General features: G+C 34.2%; 1 protein-coding gene across 5 annotated transcripts in view; it reads left to right on the forward strand.

Annotated features, from left to right (window-relative positions):
- Positions 1-22989, forward strand: part of LOC138716275 (ankyrin-3) — a 40541-nt gene extending 17552 nt beyond the window's left edge. For all 5 annotated transcript variants that reach the window (XM_069849176.1, XM_069849174.1, XM_069849175.1 and 2 more), the window contains 6 exons: positions 1741-1901; positions 6196-6388; positions 9185-9405; positions 11161-11428; positions 13323-13562; positions 19042-22989. In XM_069849176.1, coding sequence (XP_069705277.1) covers positions 1741-1901; positions 6196-6388; positions 9185-9405; positions 11161-11428; positions 13323-13562; positions 19042-19803 — 1845 coding nt within the window. In that variant the 3' untranslated portion in view covers positions 19804-22989. The remainder of the gene's footprint in view (positions 1-1740; positions 1902-6195; positions 6389-9184; positions 9406-11160; positions 11429-13322; positions 13563-19041) is intronic.
- Positions 22990-23564: the final 575 nt, after the last annotated feature.

Below are 23564 nucleotides of genomic sequence, written 5' to 3' on the forward strand. Positions count from 1 at the left end.
AACAAGAAATAAAACCGAAGACATCATAAAACATCTTCTTCTTACTAGGATTTTTCTACATTTCAGTAGTTATCCTTCACCCAAAGAAATTTTCTTCCTTCACAAAATCTCTGTCTTCAGAAACTTCTTCAGTAAGATCCCTTTCAGTCATACTCCTTCTGACGCCATTCATCCATTGTTTTTTTATTTTATTTTATTGGGTTATTTTACGATGCTGTATCAACATCTAGGTTATTTAGCGTCTGAATGAAATGAAGGTGATAATGCCGGTGAAATGAGTCCGGGGTCCAGCACCGAAAGTTACCCAGCATTTGCTCGTATTGGGTTGAGGGAAAACCCCGGAAAAAACCTCAACCAGGTAATTTGCCCTGACCGGATTCGAACCCGGGCCACCTGGTTTCGTGGCCAGACTTCATCCATTGTTCTCTTGGCTTTCCTCTTCTTCTCCTTCCATCTGCAGTCCACTCCAGCATCATCTTCGGTATTCTTTCATTTTTATCCTCTTCACGTGTCCAAACCATTTTAATCTTCTTTCTTCAGTTATTTCAGTAAATTCTTTTCTACCTACATAATTTCTCTAAATCTTAGATTTCTAATCTTTTTCCTACTTGATTTTCCCTCTGGTCTCCGCCAGAAGTCCATTTCAGTAGCCCATAATTTGTTTTCATGTATTGTCTAATGTCCAAGATTCTGCCCCATATAATATAACACTTTGTACCAATGACTTATAAATTAGAGTTTTTGTTTTATTTAAAATGTTCCTACTCAAAAGAACTGCGTTAAACATACCAATTATACTGCTTCCTAAACTTATTCTTTTTTCAACTTCAGTTACTCTCTTCCCATCAGCTTCTAAAATCGACCCCAAATATTTTAATTTATTGACCATTTAAATTTTTTCTTTTTCAATCTCTAGCTTTTCATCTTCCGTCATCAAGGTTAGGTATTTGTTTTTCTTATAATTTATATTCAGCCCCATTTTTTATACTCTTCTACTAATTTCCTCATCACATACAATGCATATTCAAATGTCTTGAGTAATTATGACTTGGTCATCAGCAAAAAGTAGTTGGTGTAAAAAATATTGTTGGTTCATTGAAATTCCCATTATGTTACACTTCCCAGACCAGTTCCTAAGACATACATCAATATATATTTTAAAAAGTAAAGATGATGTACATCATCCCTGTAACAATCCTTGTAAAACAACATACGAGAAGAAATAGCCAACATTTCGGAAGCAGAGGGGCAACATATGAATCAGGCATAAGACACGAACATTATTAGAAAATTATAATATTTAATTATGATTTTATGACTATTTATAAATTAAACGTACTTCACTTTAATGTAGTACATTCTTCTAATAGAAAACAGTATGTACTTGAATTTTATTTTGTCACAAAGCATTCAAAGAAAGAAACTAATATTGATACATGACACTACCTCATTCTAATGCAAGAAAGCATGGGCTCTGCCTCCGTGCCCACCAAGTTCCTTCATGGTATATGAAGGGGCTACCTTTACCTTTACCTTTACCTTACTGGTACATAAATACATATGCAAACAAACTGAAAAATAAAAGGGTAATTATTTTCTAAACTTAACCTTTTTCCTCAGCTATTGCAATTGCAATGTGTATAATGTCAAAACACATTTTCTTAAATTGTAAGAGCTCATTTCTCACTTGAAGGAATTCCACTGTAATTTTCATTATGATTATGTTGATTTTGATTTCAGAATGAAAACATATTGCTAGTCCATAATGAAGAAGGATATAATCTACTTCAAAAATGTGTGGGTATCAACAATGTTGAGATGGTTCGATGGATTCTGTCACGTAACCCAGATGTCAACAGAGGTGCTTGCTCTTTACCTCTTCACATTGCAAGCCTTAAAGGGTTAGTTATAATTATTTTTATTATAGCATAAACTTATTGTCTGTTTTCACTAATCTGTGGAGTGGCAAAGTAGTGTGTCACAATTTTCATTTGTTTTCAAATAAAGTTTCGATATAGTGGTACAATCTCCTCATTATACAAGGGTTGTCCCAAAAGTAAGTTTACAAGGCATATTTTTTTTTAATATTCATATTTTATTTTGTACATGAAACACTGCATATTGTGCTCTACACTCAACACTTTATTTTTCGACATAGTCTCCATGGCGATTAAGATATTTGTCTAACCATTGGACGAGCTTGTCGATGCCACTCTCGTAAAATGTGGTGTCCTTTGTGTTGAGCCAGCTTTTCACCGCAAGACTAAGAAGAGATAATAATCACTTGGTGCAAGATCAGGACTGTATGGTGGATGTTCCAAAGTCTCCCACCGAAAATGTCGCAACAGTTCTTGAGTGGCATTGGCAGTGTTGAGACGGTTCATTCCACATAGCATAGATATGGGTCGACTATTGATTAAATTAGTTTTATATATGTAGGATTAGGCGTTAGAATAGTGCTAGGATATTTTGTCATATTAGTTTTACATATATAGTTTTGAGATTTTATAAGTTAAAACCCATAGCGTTAGTCGTAGCATTGCAGCCACTCTACTAGGACAAAGGGACAATAGGTGTTAAGCGTGAGCGTATTGTTAACAGGCAGACGTGAAGGAGCCAATGTACTCAAGCGTGAAATCGGCCATTGGACTGCTTGAACTGCGTGAACTTTGCGCTCGTAGGTATGCTAGAAACGGCCAGGCTAGGGCTGACAAAGGAGAATTTTGAGTATTTCACAGAGTTGTTACAAAGACAGTAAAAGTGTGGGAATTTCCTGCCAACGGACGATTTTCAAGCAGCGCGTCTCTGATGATGTCAAAGTAATCATCGCCAATGAAAATTCATAGTCGGGACACGTGATTCATAGAAAGAAGGGTGATATGAGGATAGTTGGTGGTTGCAAGAGGGTAGAGGCAATCGGAGGATAGAACTCATGCATAGAAGATGCATACACTAGACACTCGGCAGATAGAACGTGTGCGGTAAAGACGCACTCTGCGTACACTCGGCGGACAGAACTCGGAAGGAGACGACGTGCAGAACAATTTACGGACTTAGAAATTTTTAGTGAATATAAGAAGACGTCGTGTGTAGTGTATTAATCTTGTAAGTCCGATAATAGCTGCCATATACGTCTTGGATCTTCGTGAATTTCTCTAGTACACAATTCTTTTCTCGTCATTAGTATCACATTTGGAATAAGTTATCATCACGTCGATTAACTCTACGATATATTATCAGTGTTATTAGTGTACAACATAGGATTACGTGAATACGGAAATTTGTCTACCAACTTCTAGGCAGTGAAAGTAGTAGAATACGCACTTGGACCCACGTTTCTGCCAATACAAAAGTAATACTGCAGAATAATAAACACTCATCGAGATTTATTTCTACCAACTTAATGTGTGTCCGCTTACATCATTTCGATCAACGAGTACATCTCCCAAACCCCGTGTCCCAACTGTTTTCAGCTGACCTGGGAACCTCATCTCTACCAGAGTAATCTCAAGGTGGATGGCGCCCAAATTAGTTTACATCGTTAATTAGTGACTACAAAGTGCCGCCTCGAGTTACTTTCCGGATTCACCGGGACTGACATCCAAGGCAAGGAGAGGCGTAACTGAAGCAGCTGATGCTACGACCAACCGCCTCATAGAATGGCGCCCAGCGTGAAGCTCGTTAAACAACGAGTGGAGCAACAGCCGCAGAAGACCGCCTCAGTGTGTGGCCAAGCATTATCGTGGAGCAGCAGCAGCATACCCTTTGAGAGCAGTCCAGGACGTTTAAGTCTAATGGCAGCTCTTAAATGTTCCAATGTTGCACCGTATACATCTGCATTTATTGTTGCTCACTTCTCCAAGAAATCAACCAGCAACACACCCTTCTGATCCCAGAAGACAGTAGCCATCACTTTGCCAGCCAACTTCACAATCTTAAATTTCTTGGTTCGTGGGGAACCTGGATGCTTCCACTCCATGCTTGGCCTTTTTGTTTCTGGGGTATGGTGGTAAACCCATGACTCGTCACCAGTGACAATATGCTAAAGAAAATCTTGGCCTCCAATGGCTATTGTTGCAAGAATGGTAGGGCACAAGCCATTCTCTGAGCTTTGTAGTCTTCAGAAAGGTTTTGTGGAACCCATCGTGCACACACTTTGTGAAATCCCAACTGCTCAATACTGCGGCTAACTGTACTACATGACAGACCCAAGTCATGCGTAAGTTCTGTGATGGTGATTCTCCTGTTCTCTAGTATCAGATGCTCAATGTATGTTTTGTTCTCTGTCATGCAAACTGTTGTGAGTCTGCCACTCTGCACACAATCAACTGTTGTCACCCTTCTGGTTCGAAATTTGTTACAGCTATTTTGCCACACTCTGACGATTCATCATGCTTTCGCCATAGATGTTCACCAACTGATGATGAATCTCAGCAGCTGACATTTTTTTTGCATTGAGAAATAGAATGACAGCACGAACTTGCTGCTTGGACTGTTGTTCCAGTCAACCCTCCGTCTTTAACTGGCTTTTGTCAACAAATGCTAGTGCACAATGCTACCAACCGATATGACGTTACCAACTGAAATAATACAAACATTTCGCCATAGATGCTATCTAGCTTCAAGGCCACGGGCAATAAATGCTTTGTAAACTTACTTTTGGGATGCCCCTCGTACTTTGTTTTGTGAACTTGTTTTCAGTGAAATTTTGCTTCATAACTGCGTGATTACTGTTTTTTTCCATTGTTTTGAATGTTTTGATATTCTGTTTGGTTTTGTCTTGTATAGAATTTAATTAAACACAAAAAAATATGTTAATTTATTATGATTTATTGAAATAAATTTCATATACCTTGAGTGAGTAAGAAGGGTCTAATTACTGATTTAAACAGACTAGGTTTCATCCTATTCCCATATTTTAATTATTGTATTGTTATTTATTTATTTGTGTCTTTGTTTGTTTATCTGAACTTGGCGAATTAGATGCATTCCAGGTCAAATCTCTCATTTCCAAATTAAATACAAATATAATACATAATTTCGTACTATGATCTACTTCCTAACTTAAAAACATGATAGTAACAGTTTAATACAATTTAATAGTATGCATCTACTATACTATACAATACAATACAGTATAATACGTCATTTAGTTCTTGAAAGAATGACGCATCATCTCAACACCACTGGCGAAACAAAATGTTAAACACTCCTGATGGTCCTAGAAGATCAGCAGTTGCCATATTCCGCGTTTCTACCAGACATGATATACTGGGCAAACACCTAAATCGCATTGGGATAATGCAATCCCCAAACTGTATGCTCTGCAATCTTAATGAAGAGATGGACTGTCATCACCTGGGAAAGTGTCCAACTCTCCACACCTCCTGCGAAGTTGACCGTTACTGGGAAGCCTGAATGAAGATGTGTTATTTGAGTTAGCTGCAATTTTCTTATAGTACTCTTTTCGTTGTTTGTTTGTGTAGTCAATGACTCCATTGGTCATGTACCAGCCATTTTCAAAATAAATAAATAAATACAATACAACACGAATACAATAACAACATTAACATTATGCACGTTCCCACTATTATGACTCTTCTAAGACTAATGTTCATTAGGTACTCCACCTTCCCTCTTTCTCCCATCTCAAAGACACTTGCCCCACTCCACTTTAAATGACTCTTATTTATTCTCATATTCTCTGTCTTTAATTATTTATTTGAATTATCCTTTCTTCATTCTGTCAATACTAAAATATGATAGTTTACTTAATGTTCTGATTCTATTCTTATTCTTGACCTATAAAACAATTCTAGTTCAGTATATTACCTACAGTAATCTCACTAGAGGTTTTGATTTATCTAGAGAAAAGCAAAACTCGAGTGGGGTTTAATTGACTACTACAAGATTAGAAGAAAGTTGATAGAGATTAGAAGAAATAAAGTAATTATTCTAATACAATAAAATATTAATTGACTTACTAAAATACGAAACTGTCTTGAAAATTTATTATTGTACCATCTCATCATTACTGATATTCCTCTAGATGGCAGTAGTGTGTTATTAAAACTTATCTAAGATTATTGTTTAATTTTCATTGTACTGTAGTTATTATAATTCTATTTTCTGTATCATACTTCATAACTTTCATGGGCAGAAGTCGTATAACATGTACTTGCAATTGTTTAATAGGTATGATGATTGTGTGGAGATTCTGCTTAAATATGGAGCAAAGATAGATGTTGAAGCACGTATGTGTTGGCCAGGTCCACACAACCAGAACTGCGAGGAAAGAGGAAAATACTGTGTGCAAGATGAATCTATGGCTGACAGGTCAAGTGATAAATTGCAGGGTTCACTTTTCTATGCAATTGATGGTGATCAGGTAAGTTTCAGTTTAATAGAGAAAGTTGTGTGTTTTACCAATAATGTTGAGTTCCTACTTCAAGAGTTTTTTTTTCAACTTCAGGAATTTAAACCAACATAAGAAATGAATATTTTTCTCCTTCTACTTTTATTTTGACACTTGCTTGTTTTGTTATAAATATATTGTCAAAGGAATTCGTGAAGAAACTTTTGGTTTATGTAATATTCAGAATTAGGTTTATGAAGTTGAAAATAAAGAAGTTGATTTCTTAAAAATGAATATAAGAAAAATTAAATAAGCTCTGTTCATCCTATTTTTTTGTTAAATTTCTTCGTTCGAGGTACTGTCATTACGTGTCAAGTTCTGAAATTGTATTTGCATATTTGTATGGATTTACTTTCGTTACTGTGTACGTGAAATATTTTAAATATCTTAAACAATTGAGTAGGCCTATTGTTACATAGGTGGGAGGGCAGGAAAATGCCATATACATTTTTCTAACAAGTACATAAGAACTTATTCATTTTAACCCTCGCAACCTATCAGATCTAAAATTATGTACAACCTACTTGAGGTCTTCTCTGAACTCGAACACTTTATTAAATTTTTAATTAAATTCTTGTTGTCTTCGTATTATTTTATATATGCCTTTGATGTGTTATATAATTTACTATGTTTATATTTATTTATATTATTGTCGTGTTGTTTTTCTCTTTTATTAGATACAGTTAGGTATTCCTTATGACTGAAACTGTATCCAGTACAGAACGTTATTGAAGCAGTGTTCATTACAACAGTGGATATAAGTACCAGCTTCATATTGTAGCAACACCTGGAGCTAGAACAGAGTCATAACAGCATTTAAATTAAATAACTTCAGTTGAACAAAACGAAATAAAATGGGAAGTAGCGCACAACCTAGCTGGGGCCTTTTGTGATTCCAAGTCCAAATATTTGAAATTCAGTTACAAATAAATATGTTAAAAAAAAACAAATACATATACAAACTAATTTAGAGAGTGTAATAGAAGCATATCTAGAATAGCTACTGAATGAATAGAACTACATTCTACCAACTTACAAGCATATGTAAAAAGTATGGGGTCAGAAAAGACCCCGGATATGTTGCGAAGGTTGAACTTTATTTGAATTTAACTCCTTTTCCGTCTCTATATTTTGGATAAAAGATATAAGAAAGAAAGAAAACGGGATATAAACCTAAATACGAGAACTGAAGAAAGGAAACTGGAAATAAACATAAATATGAGAACTGAAGGGATATTCATATTCCCACAATTTTTAAGTTTCATTGTAACACTAAAACTTTAAAATGCAGTTTGATTCAAAATTACATTAAGAGGTTTCTTGGAATGTTATAGTTTACTAAAATGCTAAATGTCATATACAGGGTGATTCACATGGAGTTACTGCCACTTACAGAGTTTATTTCTGGAGACATTTCTAAGCAAAAACTGTCATATAAACATGTGTCCTATTCTCAGTATTTTCAGAGTTACACTAATTTGAAGTTGTTAAAAAATACCTTTTTTTTCTTTAGTTTCAAGGGTAAAAGAATGTTACAAATAGAGAATGAACTACTCAGAAGTATACTTTCTTTAATTGGCTAGTATTCTGAATATGTTAGAAATTTATTTTTTAGTCGTTGACTTTACTACTTTATATATTTTGTTAGGTGTTAACCTTTACATAATAAGTTGTGTGATGTATGAACGTTTTCGTTGAGCATTTCAACATCATCAGATACACTCTGTCATTTTACAATATCAATACTCTCAGTGTTATCTACACAATCTACACATACAATACATGTTTACTATCATATGGGGATAAAACCTATTAAAAATTATATGAATTAGTTTTATAATGTTCAATTGTGGATACCCCAAATGTCAACAATTAAAATATACTTATATTATCGTGGATATATTTTTAGCAAGTCATCACATGTAAACAATATTATGAGCGATGTAATGATATGAGACTAAAAGTGAGATTAAAATATAAAAATGAGCTAACTCTATTCATATTCTAACATATTCATGGACTTTTCTGAAAATTACGCAAAATGAATTGCAAAATAGTATTCTGAAGCTAAAAATGTGTTGTTAATTCCTTAGTTGCTTTGTACAGAATTTTTTTCCCCCAATTTTTTACTTAAAATTACATTATTCTTACATACTTATCACAAAAATTGTTACAGATCACATAACTAGAACTTCTAGCAACTTGATTCTTTATAGTTCAATTTTGCATCCTAATGTAGTCTTTAAAGAGTTTACAAGAATGACGTGATCTGTAAAAATTGTTGTGATAAATGCGTAAGAAAAATGTAATTTTGTAGTTAAAAATTGAAAAAAATTCTGTACGAAGCAACTATGGAATTAACAACATATATTTTGCTTCAGGATACTAGTCAATTTAAGAAATTATACTTATGAATAGTTCATTCACTAATTGTGATTTTTTTACCCTTAAAACTAAATAGAAAAGATATTTCTTTAATAACTTCAAATTAGCGTAAATCTGAAAATATTGAGAATAGGACCAATGTTTACATGACATTTTTGCTCAAAATGTCTTTGGGAATATTCTCCGTAAATGGCGATAACTCCTCTTGAATAACTCTGTATTTTAGATACTTCGACTCCACTGATATACAAGAGAATTGGATTTGGATATTATCTAGATACATTAGTTAATTAGGCATTAAACAGTTTCTCACTTCTTTCGTTAAATAAACATGACAATTCATTTTGACTTGAGCATATGAAAATAAAACTATGTTCTTTTCAGGTGGACACTTTAGAATTATTAATACAACAGGGAGAAGACCATTGGTTGCCTTGGCAGCAGAAACGACCTTTGCTACAGATTGCATGTGAACGGGGTGCATGGAACTGTGTCAAGTTCCTAGTCTCTGAAAGATCAGAAGAGATCAATCAATGTTATGACGAATATTATCCCATCCATCAAGCGGCTTTGCATCACATTAAATTCCTTGATCTTCTCATAAGGTGAGTACACGGTTTCTATTCTTTCTTATATTCACAGTTTTTATTTAGTGTAATGTTAAATTACATTCTAGGTGTGGTGATTTATGGAACTTTATCATTGTGTGGCTGAGACTTGTGTTGAAATAAGGTTTTGTTTTAGTTTTTGTGTCATTTATAACCACTTTAAAATGAAACACGGAAAACAGTTTGCATACATTTCAGTAAAACCATTAATAAAACATGCAAATGTTTACTTCATAAAGCAAACATTTAAAATTGTAATTGTTAATCGATAACCTATTTATTTTTGTATGAGGTCCATTTTCTGTCCTTCCAAGTAGTAAATTTATTAGGAACTGCTTTCCATCATCATTTTAGACCATGTGATCAGTGACGATAATAATCTAAGAAAAATGGCTTTGATCTTTTTACTGATATAGGATCTTGGTCTTTCCCTGTCTTTGTATTTTGTGTCCTCTGGGTCTGTATGCTAAAGATAATTTTGGAAGTTTGCCTTTCCTCATTCTTTGTGCATGATTCTTCCACTGTTGATAATTTTGAATTTTTTTGGTTAAAGAAGAGATTTGTAATTTTTCTCAAATAGCTGTATTTTTTTGATGATGTAGTCTTGTTATGCCCAATAGTGATCTCGAAAAACGCATCTGAACTGTTTTTGCTTACTGTGAATTTCGTTTGTTTAAAATCCAGACTTTACTGCAGTAACTTATTACTGCCTTTGACGTAATATTGTGCAATCTTGATTTTGTATCCACTGTCGTCTTTAGCAAAATGTTTTGTGATAGCTCGATTCATTTTATTATACTTTCGTAATTTGATATCTACAGTAGATCAATTTTATGTTCTGCATTTCTATTTCCTAGATACATGAATTCAAATAGTTCTATTATTTTCCCATTTGTGTCAGTTTTTACGCATTTTATGTTTTCTTAACATACCTTATTACTTTTTAAACTGCTTTTCATATATCATATTTCCTTTAAAATAAGAAATATAGGAGTGAAGCGAAAAGAAAGCGATAAATATGTAAATAAACAGAGGATAGAAAAAAAATAAGTGATGTAAGTGTTGTAAAATAGAGTAAACGGAAAAGTCAGCAAGTAATGTAGGAGAAAATAGCGGGAAAACAATGATTAAGAGTAGGTAGGATTTGAGGGTAGAGAAGAAAATAAATAAATATTGCAAATTATTAAGGAAGGAATATGCAATATTTAATAAGTGAGCGAGAAATGGAAGGGAGACAGTCTAGGTAGGAGGGAGAGAATAGAAGAGGATAGAGGGGGAAGGACATATAACAATTCAGTCATAACAGAACATTAGAAAGTAATCAAGAAATTCTCGGCAAAGAATACATTAATAGAAAAGAGTTATATGTATTAAAGGGATGGTGGTTCGAAAAACAGAAATGTGAAGGTCCACCATGACTGTGAGTTTTAAAGTTGACTGACAAATATCATATCATATCATATTTCCTTTGCATGTTTAGAAAAACAGCAAATTTCCCGTTAAGACTTCGAAAAAATATAACAGGTTGTGCTTTGAGATGAGGATCTAATTAATATCACATTGTAGGCACCATAAGAGGTTCTAGGCGAAGGGCTTCAGATGCATACATTTTTTGACATGTGGAGTCATCTTGTATTGAATGAGGATTAGATCAGTCTGGAATGTGATCATAATCAGTGATTGTTCAATATCTGAAACATATTTTGTTGTATAATACATACGAATTTAAATTAATTTTTTATGTGTTTGCAGTTGTGGAGCAGAGACAAAGGTTCGAACTGCAACTCAGCAGATGACAGTGCTGCACATAGTATTTCTTATTGGTAGAAAATCTGCTGAAGACACGCTCCAGACTTGCAAGCTTCTTTTGGAACATGGTCTTCGTGAACTGATTAATGAACCTGATTCTTTGGGAAACACACCATTGCATGGATTAATTGTGAGATATGCTTTGGAAGAAGCCCGTTATGGCTATGATCACGAAAATCAGCCTTGGAATAAATGGGATGTGCTACATCTGGTGAGTAGACTGCTGCTGTGTCACGGTATGCAGCATACTCAGATATTTATAGTTATGGTTTACCATGTGGAAATTTGGTTTTAGTATTTAAGAACATTTTTATCATTTTCACATTGTTATTGTTGTTTAGCCAATTGAAGACATGAATGCAAGAACTAGATAATAACCACATTTGGCGAAAATGAGTTTTTATGTTATCTGTGATGTTACATTACCTTCACCCTCCCTGAGCAATTGACAGTTGAAATTGGCGCAACACTGGATCTTACATGTTTTCATGTCTTACACTTTCTCTCGAGCATAGACGTATTTATGTAAAAAAATAAAAAGCATTTGTTGCCAGTACACAGTCTTTCATGCTTTTGAGTAACTATGTTTATTTTATTTATCTGACCCCTTAAAAATACCATAAATGGATTAAGACAAGGTAACTCCCTAACATGTTTATTATTTAAAGGTCATACGTGAAATACAAACACGAACTATTTTCTATAAGTCAGTTCAGTTATTACCATTTGCTGATGACATTGATATGCATAATAGCAAGGTCAGAAAGGGATATAAAAGACCTTGAAGTCACTAAAAACTGCTGCTGATTCAGTGGGATTAAAAATCAACGAGACAAAAACTAAATACATGGTAGTCAGCAAAATTCAAAACAGTAATATACCTGCAACACATTTTGTAATTGATGGTTTCAAATTTGAAAGAGTATAGAGTTTTGTATATCTTAGATCATTAATAAATAATTATAATAATACTACAGATGAAACAAACAGAAGAATATGTTGTTGTTGTTGTTTTCTAATGCCAGGCTTTTGACAATAAAGTCATTTGACCTCTTGCACTCCAATATTTTTCAAAGATATTATCATGACCAGCCACTGAAGCACAGATTTTGAGGTGTTCCGAATCCATTTCTTGGTTTGAGTTGCACAATGGGCAGTTAGGGGACTGATATATTCCAGTTCTATGCAGGTGTTTAGCCAAATAATCATGGCCTGTTGCCAATCTAAATGCAGCTACAGACGATTTTCGTGGTAAATCAGGAATTAACTGTGGATTTTGATGCAGAGAGTTCCATTTTTTCCCTTGGGATTGTGTTATCAAATTTTGTTTGTTGAAGTCTAAGTATGTAGATTTAATAAATCTTTTCACAGAGTAATACGTAGATTTAGTAACAGGTCTGTAAGTAGCAGTGCTGCCCTTCTTTGCTAAAGCATCCGCATTCTCGTTTCCCAGGATGCCACAATGGGATGGTATACATCGGAATACAATTCTTTTATTGAGTGATAGAACAGAAGAATATAGAACGCTAACAGAAGCTATTATGATTTTCAGAAACATTTCAAATCAGTTACTTTCCTATGGAACTAAATGTATACTATATAAAACTCTGAAAAGGCCTGTATTTTTGTATGCATCCGAGACTTGGTCCTTGATTGAGGATGATCTATTGAGAGGTTAGGTATATTTGAAAGGAAAATATTGTGCAGAATCTATGGACCCACAAAGGAAGGAGAAAGCTGGAGAATAAGAAATAACAAAGAACTATACCAGTTTTATAAATCTCTCGATGTAATCAGAGTAATCAAGATATCGAGACTGAGATGGGCGGTCATGTCATGAGGATGAACGAGAATGAGATGCCAAACAATATTATGAAATTTAAGCCTGATTGGAGGAGGAGAGTAGGAAGACCTAGGCTCTGTTGGATGGACTGTATAACATGATATAAAGAAACTTGATATCAAAAGCTGGTGGAGTGTAGCCAAAGACAAACCTATGGAAGAAACTCCTAAAGGAAACTGAGGCCCACACTTGGCTGTAGTACTGCTTCTGCTGCTGCTGATGATGACGATGTTTATTTTATTGGTTGAATTTTATGTTTCAGGTGCGATATCTTCTACAAAATGGTGCTCGTCCTTCCATTAACCAACCTGGTAACAGTGCACTTGCATGTGTGTTGAGGCATGTTCGGGATTGGGAGTTTCGCTATGAGTTACTCAATATGCTACTCCAAGAAGGGGGAAATCCTAATGTTGTTGGGAGAGATGGGTCTGTACCACTCATGGTATGCCTTGTTCCACTTATCAACAAGGATCCTCTTCATCACTTTACTCATACTATGAAAGTAAGTAAAGCATGTTCTTACAATCTGCTAAGTCACTACTCTGATGATCATGTGATTTAGATTATTGATATTTTATTAGACGTGTTGCCCCATTACTCGGAACTACCAACTTATTTGTGACTCAATTTCGTTTTGTAGAATTTGGTATTATACATGTCCAGCAGAATGATCTCCCTGGTTTGAATTGGCCGCCGCACGGGTTTCTTGATAGTTGCGCTTGAGAGGTATATATATCTTTGAGCAGCACAAGCCATGCCATTTCAGTCACCATCATGACGTGGACAGGTGAACATCATGTATTCTGTTGCAGCATATTTAAAAATTGGTGATTCTGTGATTGCAACGCACAGGCAATTTCGTATCCATTTAGATAGGTCGACATGGAAGAATTCTTTATAAGAAAATATTACTGTTATGGCTAAGAAATTTCAGACAGAAGTTGCCCATTAGATGTCGCAACGTTCGTACTCCCGAGAATATTGTAGTGGTGAGACATGCTGTTACCGCATTTCCATGATGCGATGTTCAGCGATTAAACATGCTCTGCCATTGGGAATATCTGATCAGAGTGTAAGACGAATCTTACACCTAGACCTCAAGTTCCATCTCTACAAAGTTATGGTGGTTCAGGAACTTTGACAACATGACTGGCTCATCCACCAAGATGCTTGCGAGGCCATATTGGAAAATGTGACTTAAGCTCATTTCCATTTGTCGCACTGCGTCAACAAACAAAACCTTCGGTAGTGGGCCCCAGAAAATTCTCGAGAAATGCATCAGCGACCTCTTTACAGCGAGTGTGTTACTGTTTAGTGTGCTGTTACACAATTTAGAATAATATGGCCGTACTTTTTTTTTTTTAGGAAAAGCGCACAGACACTGTTTCAGGAGTATATAGCTCATAAGGGCATGCATTTGGATGATATTATCTTTAAAACAAAGTGATGTCAAAATGGCAAGCATTATTCTGTAAGATGGTAAAATAAAATTTTGAATATCATCTATATTGCTATTTTTATTTATGTTTGAAATCAGAGAGATCATTCTGCTGGACCCTGTATAAAGTTCTCTTTTGTATAATGAACATCGGTACTTCTTTTAAATCTGGTCTTTGGAAAAATGGTTCTATTCATATAGTAAACAGACATGGATACAAAAGGGGCGGATAAAAGTCAAATGGCTTCTCATAAAATAGCTTTGGTACCTGGTGACATTGTGAACTATTTGACGATATTTATTAATATTATATTTAAAAATTCGCAAAAATCGATACAAAGGATTTTGAGCAAATAGTAATTTTTTCATCTTCTTACATTGTTAAGTACCTACCATTATAGTGTAAGTAAGCATTCTAAAATGCTTATACAATGAAACTTCTTTTTATACGTTTCTCACTTTATACATTTTTCACACTTACGCATTTTTTTTTTAACTCTTGGCGAAATTCTTATACTTTCCATGTTAATTTAATATCGGTTATACTTTTTTCGTTTAATTATACTTTTTTTTTTTTTTTACATTTATATGGTCATATTGTAAATCTCAGGAGTTACAAAACGTTTTTTATACGATATTTTACTCGAAATTAGGTTTACTGTGAAAGTATTGTAAGAACGAGAAAATACAACACGTGTTCATTGTTAAGATGCAACCCACTTTGAAATTCGTGGAAAATGGATACAACCCATGCTTGCCTTCAACAATCTTGTGTCCTTCAATGATGCTGTTACTGCTTTGGATACAGTGAAACATTTCGTAACACACTATGATGTAATTGAACAAATTACAGAAGAGTTATTACGATTTGAGAGCGTGGTTTATTCCTTGGGAGCAAGAAAAAATAACTGACTTTTTTTTTTTTTTGTAAAATAATCACATGTTATTAAATGAAGATCACACAGGAAGAACAAGGTAAGTCAATGTTGTAAAATTTTCTTGATTGGAGTTTGAAATGTAATACAGCCAGCTTTGGCTCTAAGCAGCTAAGATTTTTCTACAAATAATCTTACATTCTTCAAGAATACATGTTATAAATTTCAGTACTGTATTATAGACTCAAAGATGGCTTAACTGTGAAGTTCTAAATTTCTTTCGTGAAAATTTTACCAAATTGACTTGTTCCCCCTCATATAGTCTTGAAATGCTATTTGAGATGTTATTCAATGTCATTTCAATTCTACATTTTTCTCACGCGTTTTTTTTTTCAGACCCCCTTAAAACGGATAAATGAAGTTATAGTGTGTGTATATGTATATATATTTCCGATTTTACAATGCATTCACACTTTTATGCTACAAAGCCAGTTACGTCGTAAAAAAAAAAAAAAAGAAAACTGTATAAAGACGAAAGGGTGGATGATTGAGAGTTGAAAGAATGTTTTTAATCTCCAAATCTATCTTTGCAATTTTCCAATTTTCTTTTATCATATTTTCTGTAATGGGGAAATAATTATTGGGAATATACAGAGTATATAATTAATTTTTACACAGAGATTTTAAAGCCTAATTCTGAGTTCTTTTTGTGAGTTGTGACTTTTTTTTTTTTTAATAACCACTGCTTTACAATCTGTTCCAAAAGGAACATTCAGTAATTTTGTTGCAAGATTGAACAAGAAAATCTAAGAATTGTCAGACAATTCTTTAGTTATTGTTCACAAAATGAAATGTCAAAACAAGAATGTGATGACGCTTGAGGCGATACACTGTTTCAGTGTTGTCCAGTAGGTTGATGGGTAGAGGATTTGAATGTAAGTTGAGTCGCTGCTGATATCAACAACTGTAGAAAGTGATATTTAGTTGGGACTCTGATCCTACATTTACTTTCTTTCTCATGTGTTGTATCAATGTAAAATTTTGGGCCATTCCATGTCAACTTAACCAAAGGCTGTTGCATCAGCACCACCAAATTGGACCATTTTTTTTCAAAACTTGGTTCACATTAAAAAACTTATAAACACCACAGGAAAAACATTCATTGAAATTAGTTTAGGAACCAGGATTGTCCAAACTTCTAAAAACCATATTTTTCGTCTAGGTTACAAGGGGTAGTGATGCGCATTCCATAACCTCTCCTACCCAACTCCCAACCTCACTTTCTCGTGGTGTAACCTGTTTTCCCAAACGAGTCTCTAGGGACTGTTTTTTCACAGCAGTATAACCGTTCTTTGTAATATTGAGGAAATGCAGTATTTAAGCAGGTCCAGATGCTTTGAGGTAGCATCACTGGACTTTTGTCACACTATACTGTCATGGCGTGGATAAGTGTTCCTTGAAGTGGCATTCAGGAAATGCCGATGGAGCTACATATGTAGTCCTCCGGCTAGGTCAGATGGACTTGCTGACCAAAGGCAGGTGTGGTCCTTCATGCATATTGAGGGTTGAGAGTGGGTGATTTAACTGCCGATTTTCTTAAAAATCTTATGTCCACGTAAAAAACAGTTACCTTCTAGTCAAAATGATCATGAGAATGTGCTCTTAAAGTATGTAAATATTGCGGAGGTAAAACAGTCCCCAAATTAGATTTCTGGGTGGGGGACGACTTTAGGCAAATTTCATTTTAGCTCCAATACTTTAAGAATTCAATGGAACACAGGAGGAATGTCACAATCAAAGAAGTTAGAGTTAATAAAAATCTTACAAGATGAAGATGTTGATGTCATAACAATCCAAGAAACTAACTTATCAGAGGAGCAAATAACATGCTTCGAAATGGGACAATATAGCATGCACTTATAGTCCAAATATAAGAACTTTAACTCCTGCCTCTGTCACCAGGCTGTTCAGTCCTACTTTTAGCAATTCCTACTTGACAAGTAACTTGCGCATCAGTATAAGCTCAACTCAACCAAATTTAGATATGCAGATGAATGCTAAACATATATTTTCTGTTTAAAGAGAAAATTATAGGGAGTTCAATGAACTATTTAAAAACACAGCATGAGTCACGTCTGTATAAATGTTATTGTGATTTTGTAAAAATATCATATTATATATTCGCGAAAGTTTATTGCTAACACGTGTTTTCTAATAGTAAATTTAATTGGTTTTAAGCATATGTTGTTGTTGTTGTTGTTTTCTAATGCCAGGCGTTTGACAATAAAGTCATTTGACCTCTTCCACTCCAATATTTTTCGTATGTAAATATTTTAAATGTCCTGAGAGCATTTTAATTTATAGTGTAAGCCCTTCCTTGCTTATACTATTAAGTGAAAATCTTCTTTTAAGAAAAATCCTCTTGCAAGGAAAAAATAATTAGTCCACTAGAGATTGTTAAAAAGGTGTTTTATTGTAGATTTTGTGGAATCAGTGTTATCTCCAGTATATAAATCACATTTTAAAATTTTAATAAGTTATAATTAGTCACTTTTCAGAAGAAATGTATTTTCACAAATTTTTGTTTGTGACTTACTACTTGGTTCAAAAGTTTCCAGAATATATTTTTTTCAACGAAATGAATAATGTTATGTGGTATATTTCTGTTTCTGGTGTTGACATCATTCATGACTTCACTTCCTTAGAAGTTTCATGATCATAGTCATTATTGTTGTGTGGCAGCTGGCTGTTGTTGCTTGTGTGCTTCATTCGTCGCATTTCAGAATGTGGGATACAGAACAGTGCACAAATATCGAATTTTGTGGTTTTTGCACAAATCTCCTTCAGAGACATTAAAAATGCTTGAAGAAGCTTATGGTGAAACAGCAGTGAAAAAACGCAGATCTATGCCTGGCATAAACATTTTTCTAAAGGTTGACCGGAGTGCTATCCATCTTTGATAATATGACAAACTAATATCACACAAACAACAGCCATTGCCACACAACAACTACAACGACTATGATCATGAAACATTACGGAAGTGATGTCACGAATGATGCCAACACCAGAAACAGAAATATACCACATAACATCATTCATTTCGACGAAAAAAATGTATTCTGGAAACTTTTTGAATCGAGTATGTAGTTATTTAATGTATCATTTTAGACAAAAAAATGACGGGCTATCATTTGCTAAGTCCCCTTCGGAATACTTCAGTTGATTTCGTGAGAGCTTGGGTTTACAAGGGAACAAATTTCTTATGGAAGACTCCGCTCTGTGTTTAATTTGTTTTGTTTGCTTGTAGCTTTTTCTGTGTATTTATAAATCAAAAGTTATAGCTATCTGTAACAGAGATATATTCGAGGGGTAATTAGGTTCAAAATAAACATCATTTCGCTAGTTGTGTGTACCAGGTGCTGCCCTAAAGTGGACTTATACAAATTCACACTATAGGAGATCTGTAATTTTTTGTGTCTAAGACTGTACAAATTATGATGTAAAGTTGTCCATTTATTTTATTTGTATGTGAAATATAATAGCCTTCGACCAACCACTTTTTTTTTTTTCTGAAAATAATTAATATCTAGTTAGTTCTGTGTAGCATTCTTAAGTCTTAAGATGTGTTGTAATTATAATTTTTAAACACTATAATGATTTCACAGGTCTGTTACCTGAACTGTGTGCGGATTCTATGCAAACATGGTGCGAATCCTAACTGCTCATCACGAAGCAATCTTACTCCACTCCACGTGCTGGTGTTTACTGCTAGTGAAAATATTGCTCTTAATCGTGAAGAAGAAAAAGCACAGAACTTTGAATTCATTCGCAATCTCCTAGTACTGTTGTTACAGTATGGTCTCGATCCCAATGTACGCTTCTCTCAGAGAACTCAACATATTCTTCAGTCACTCATGGACATGGTTCAAAATGCGCGAGGCCCTTCGGATCTTAATCATGTGTATGATCTAACTTTGACTTTGATACAGTACGGTGCAAATCCAAATATTAACATTTCGACTTCAGAACAAGTGACAATTTGTCATTCCCAGTCGTCATTGTTCTTAAAGAAATCACCAAATCATGTTCTATATTATTATGTACTGTTGATATGTCGTAAGGAAGATCTTCTGCTCGATCCACAGCAGAGGTTTGCACGCATAGTGTGGCTGTATTACTTGTGCATGAACCATCGAGAGTTATTTTCATGTCTCAAGGTGCTATACACTCAGCAGACTGGATTGGTACCAGTGCGAGGGAGTGCACTCTGCAATCTGGTGCGAGAACTGTATGCACGACCAAGGACGCTCAAGCAGATCTGCCGTGTGGCCATCTATAATGCTCTAGGAAGACGCCCAGGGATGCACATAAACAAATTACCTTTGCCAGCACCACTCAAAGATTATATACTCAATTTTGAACCATGAAATCATCTAGCTTATAGTTTGCAGTCATTGCAGTTTCCTGTCCTTACTCCTAACATGCCTTATTTTTTCTAAATTAAAATTTACTGTATTGCAGTGCCACAATACCTAATGGTCTATATTTCGGTCACTTTCTCTGTTCAATTCTGTAATATATCATCACGGATATAATTATCATAAATATATGCAAGTGAGTACTAGCGGATAATATTATGACTATCAGCAGTAAAGACCTCATCTTGTACCTCCTCAAAAACTTTGAATAATTTTATCTCTAGACTGAGGACATACATGACTACTAAATGTTCTGGTGTTTTACAAATTTAACATTGAATGAGGTTAAACGTTATTAAAATAAACATTAAAAGTGAGCTCCACTTTGCAAGTTTAACCCTTTAAGTGTTAGATGTGTAGAAAAATGTTAATGTGACAGAAAATGGTAACAGGGTTGTGAAAAATATGTAATTAGCAACAGACAACAGGAACTCTCATTTCTGTTGTCAAAGTAATCTCATCTGTGATATTCACAAAATACCTAGCATAAGTGTTTAAGGATTCTATGGAAACACTTAAGGAGCTAATAAAGGATTGGACATATGTTAAATTTTGGTAAATAATGTAGAAAAGAATGAGCACCTATAACATAAGGCACAAATATGAAATATGTACTTTGAGGATTACATCTTAATACTCCAATGGAGACTTCAAATTTGTTATACTCTGGATTTAATCATATGAATAATATATTGAATTTAAATATGTCATGATGTATTAATTTTGTATTTCTTTCTACTCCAGGAAATGAACTCGAATGCATAGCAATGTTACATCAGGTTTTACCTTCATAATGTGATGAACATGTTGCTGCAGTCTTCCATAAAGTGAGACTGCTTATAACATGTTGACTGCTGGCATTTCAACTGTTTTGTCTTGTTATGGATGTGGTGGTGCAGTCCCTTCTTTAATATTACGAGGAAATGAAGTTGCGTCTGTGTTGACCTGCACAAGTGCTCTCTGTTAACAAGGATGACACAGAGAGCGAAATAGTTATGTACGAGAAGAGAAACAGCACCACCATATCCACATAATTCAAAGAAGGGAGTCCAAAAAATGAAGCAGCAATAGCCGTTATAGTACAAGGATTCTGGTTGAAGAAAATTTTAGCAAGGCTCTCAAAACATTAGTTAGGCAAAATCTGGAGATCCAAATAACCTTAATAATGGCAACGTGAATCTGTGCAAAGAGTTCTATAATTTTTATTTTTTTAGTGATAAATGTTGAGTTTGTTATACATAAGTTTTATATTGCTGGATTCCATATTTTCTACAGGAAAATAATAGTGCAAATCAGAGAATGTAGCAGTGACAAAACTGAAGCTTAGGAAAAACTAAAAAATTAGATGAAAACATATTTTGGTCCTAAGCACAATTTGCAAAATTCAAAACTGAAGAAATGGTTACCTGAAATGTTGAAAATGATGGCATGTAAGCCTGTATGAGACATTTAGAAGCTCTATTTTACAGCAAGATGAGTGGCAAACAACCACGGAAAACAGTGAAAGGAATATGTGGTTATGCAGACAGTTATATGATATGTTGAAGGGATTTTCTTTCAACCTCAGATATGATCTAGTCTAACAAGCACCTTGTCTGAAGCTTCTCTTTGCTATAACTAATGATGACCGCTCAATGTAGTTAAAGGCTTTTTGTTGTTTAGTGCCCATTCTTTAGTGCCCATTCTGTGAACCAGCTGCTTTGTATTGTCTGATAAAAAAAAAGTTGAATTGAAGTCTGGCGATCTTGGTGGTCAGGGTATTATTTGTACTACTCATCTGCAGAAACCATTGGTTCTTCTGTTAGCAGGTACATATTCCAACTACAAGAGGCATCTTGTAACATTACAGAGTGTTCATGATGAAGAATCAAGGCATAGCTCCATCTATTAAATTGTCGATAATCGTGGCCCATATTGTGATATTAGTGCATGCAGTGTTCTCTTTTATGTATTACGTGTTAATTGATGTCGAGCTACGAAGGTGACATGTACATGCATTATGTAGGGTGTAGAAAGTGATGTTGTATGTTTATCAAGCAGTCAATGTCGATTCACCACATTATGAAGATGACTGAAGGAATTTGAATGTAATGGTATGAGTATAGATCATTTTTATGTTAACTATATGTGATCTTGAATCTCTCTATACTGGACAACCAGTTAAATGCTGATCAGTGATTGTTGCTGAAATCCTTCCTTCCAGGTATGGAGTATATTGTTTGCTGTTACTGCTAGTACAAATACGAATATTTGCTGGTGGATTCTACAGTGATTCCTATTTTCCTACATATATATTGGTTCAGCCATGCAATAAGATGTGTTAATGCAGCCCTAAATATTTGCATATACTACATCCTAGCAAGTCATCTTCACTGATCACGTGGCAACCATGCTTGCCATTGAATCCAAGGTTTGCAGGTTCAAACCCAGGATACCCACCCTACACCACCCAACACAAATATTGAGCGTGCAGCCAAGACTTGGTCAGAACATTTCCAACTCAAGTTATTAATTTCTTTAATAATTGTTATATTTAGCTTACAACTTGTCCTTAGCAGTTATTTCATGGCTTCTTTGTACACAAACTAAAATTGTTCGTATTAGAATTTATTAAATGTTCTTTAAATTTTATATGAACCTTGTTTATTTTTGTTTTGTATCTAAGAATGAAATGGAAAATGAATATCTGGTAATCAGTAGAAGTAAAAAATCACTGGACTTCAAGCTGACTGAACTAAAAATTTTATATAAAATTTATTTATTTATTAAATCTTCTTTAAATTTTATATGAAACTTGTTTATTTTTATTTTTTATCTAAGAAGTACGTAAATAGAGAACGAATCTGTGCTAATCAGTAAAATTAAATGTCATTGGACTTCAAGCTATGAGTGAACCACATGTTTTACATAACATTTACTTATTTCTTAAATATTCTTTAAATGTTATGTGAAACTTGTTTATTTTTGTTTTGTACCTAAGAGGTACATAAATGAAAAATGAATCTCTGCAAATCAGTCTTACAGAAAAAAAAAAAAAAAACTAGGCTTCAGACAATGAAGAATATCACTTTGAAACAAGTCATCCAGGTAAAATTCTTCATATTAACACAGTAAAAAAAAAAAAAAAAAAAAAAACACATTTTTGAGCCAACCATTCTGTACTATAAAAATGCCTACCATCTTAGCAATACAGAAGTTATTTGTCTGTTTATTAGTGCAAGAGGAACCATCATCACTCGTCTCCTTTCTATCTGCAGACACTTTGAAATACCAACTACTATCATTAAAAAAGTAGCTATAGAGTCATTGAAGCTATAAATTTACATCCTACGACATCATCTTTATTCCACATCCTGAGTTGCGTTTCTAGTACCACTTCCTTTACCCTATTACCACATTAAATTTTATATTAATCACTGTATTACAAAATTTCTTATTTCTTATGTTTTATTCGATTTTAATCTTATTTCCATTATTCTTTCTCATATGGTAACCTCACAAGTTGGGGCAGACATTAATTAAAATTAAAATTGAAAAATACCTGAGTTCAAGCTATGACTGAACCACAAATTTTACTTAAAACATCATGCTGACAAATTGAATGTTGGCATTTCTTTTTTTTTTCTTCGAATTTTTTCTGTTTCTGTGACCCTTCCTCTGCCTCTTTCCATTTTCGGTATTTTCTTTCTTTTGGGAGGTATTTGGTTTCG

This window comes from Periplaneta americana, chromosome 16 (genome assembly GCF_040183065.1).
Source record: "Periplaneta americana isolate PAMFEO1 chromosome 16, P.americana_PAMFEO1_priV1, whole genome shotgun sequence".
Taxonomy (NCBI): domain Eukaryota; kingdom Metazoa; phylum Arthropoda; class Insecta; order Blattodea; family Blattidae; genus Periplaneta; species Periplaneta americana.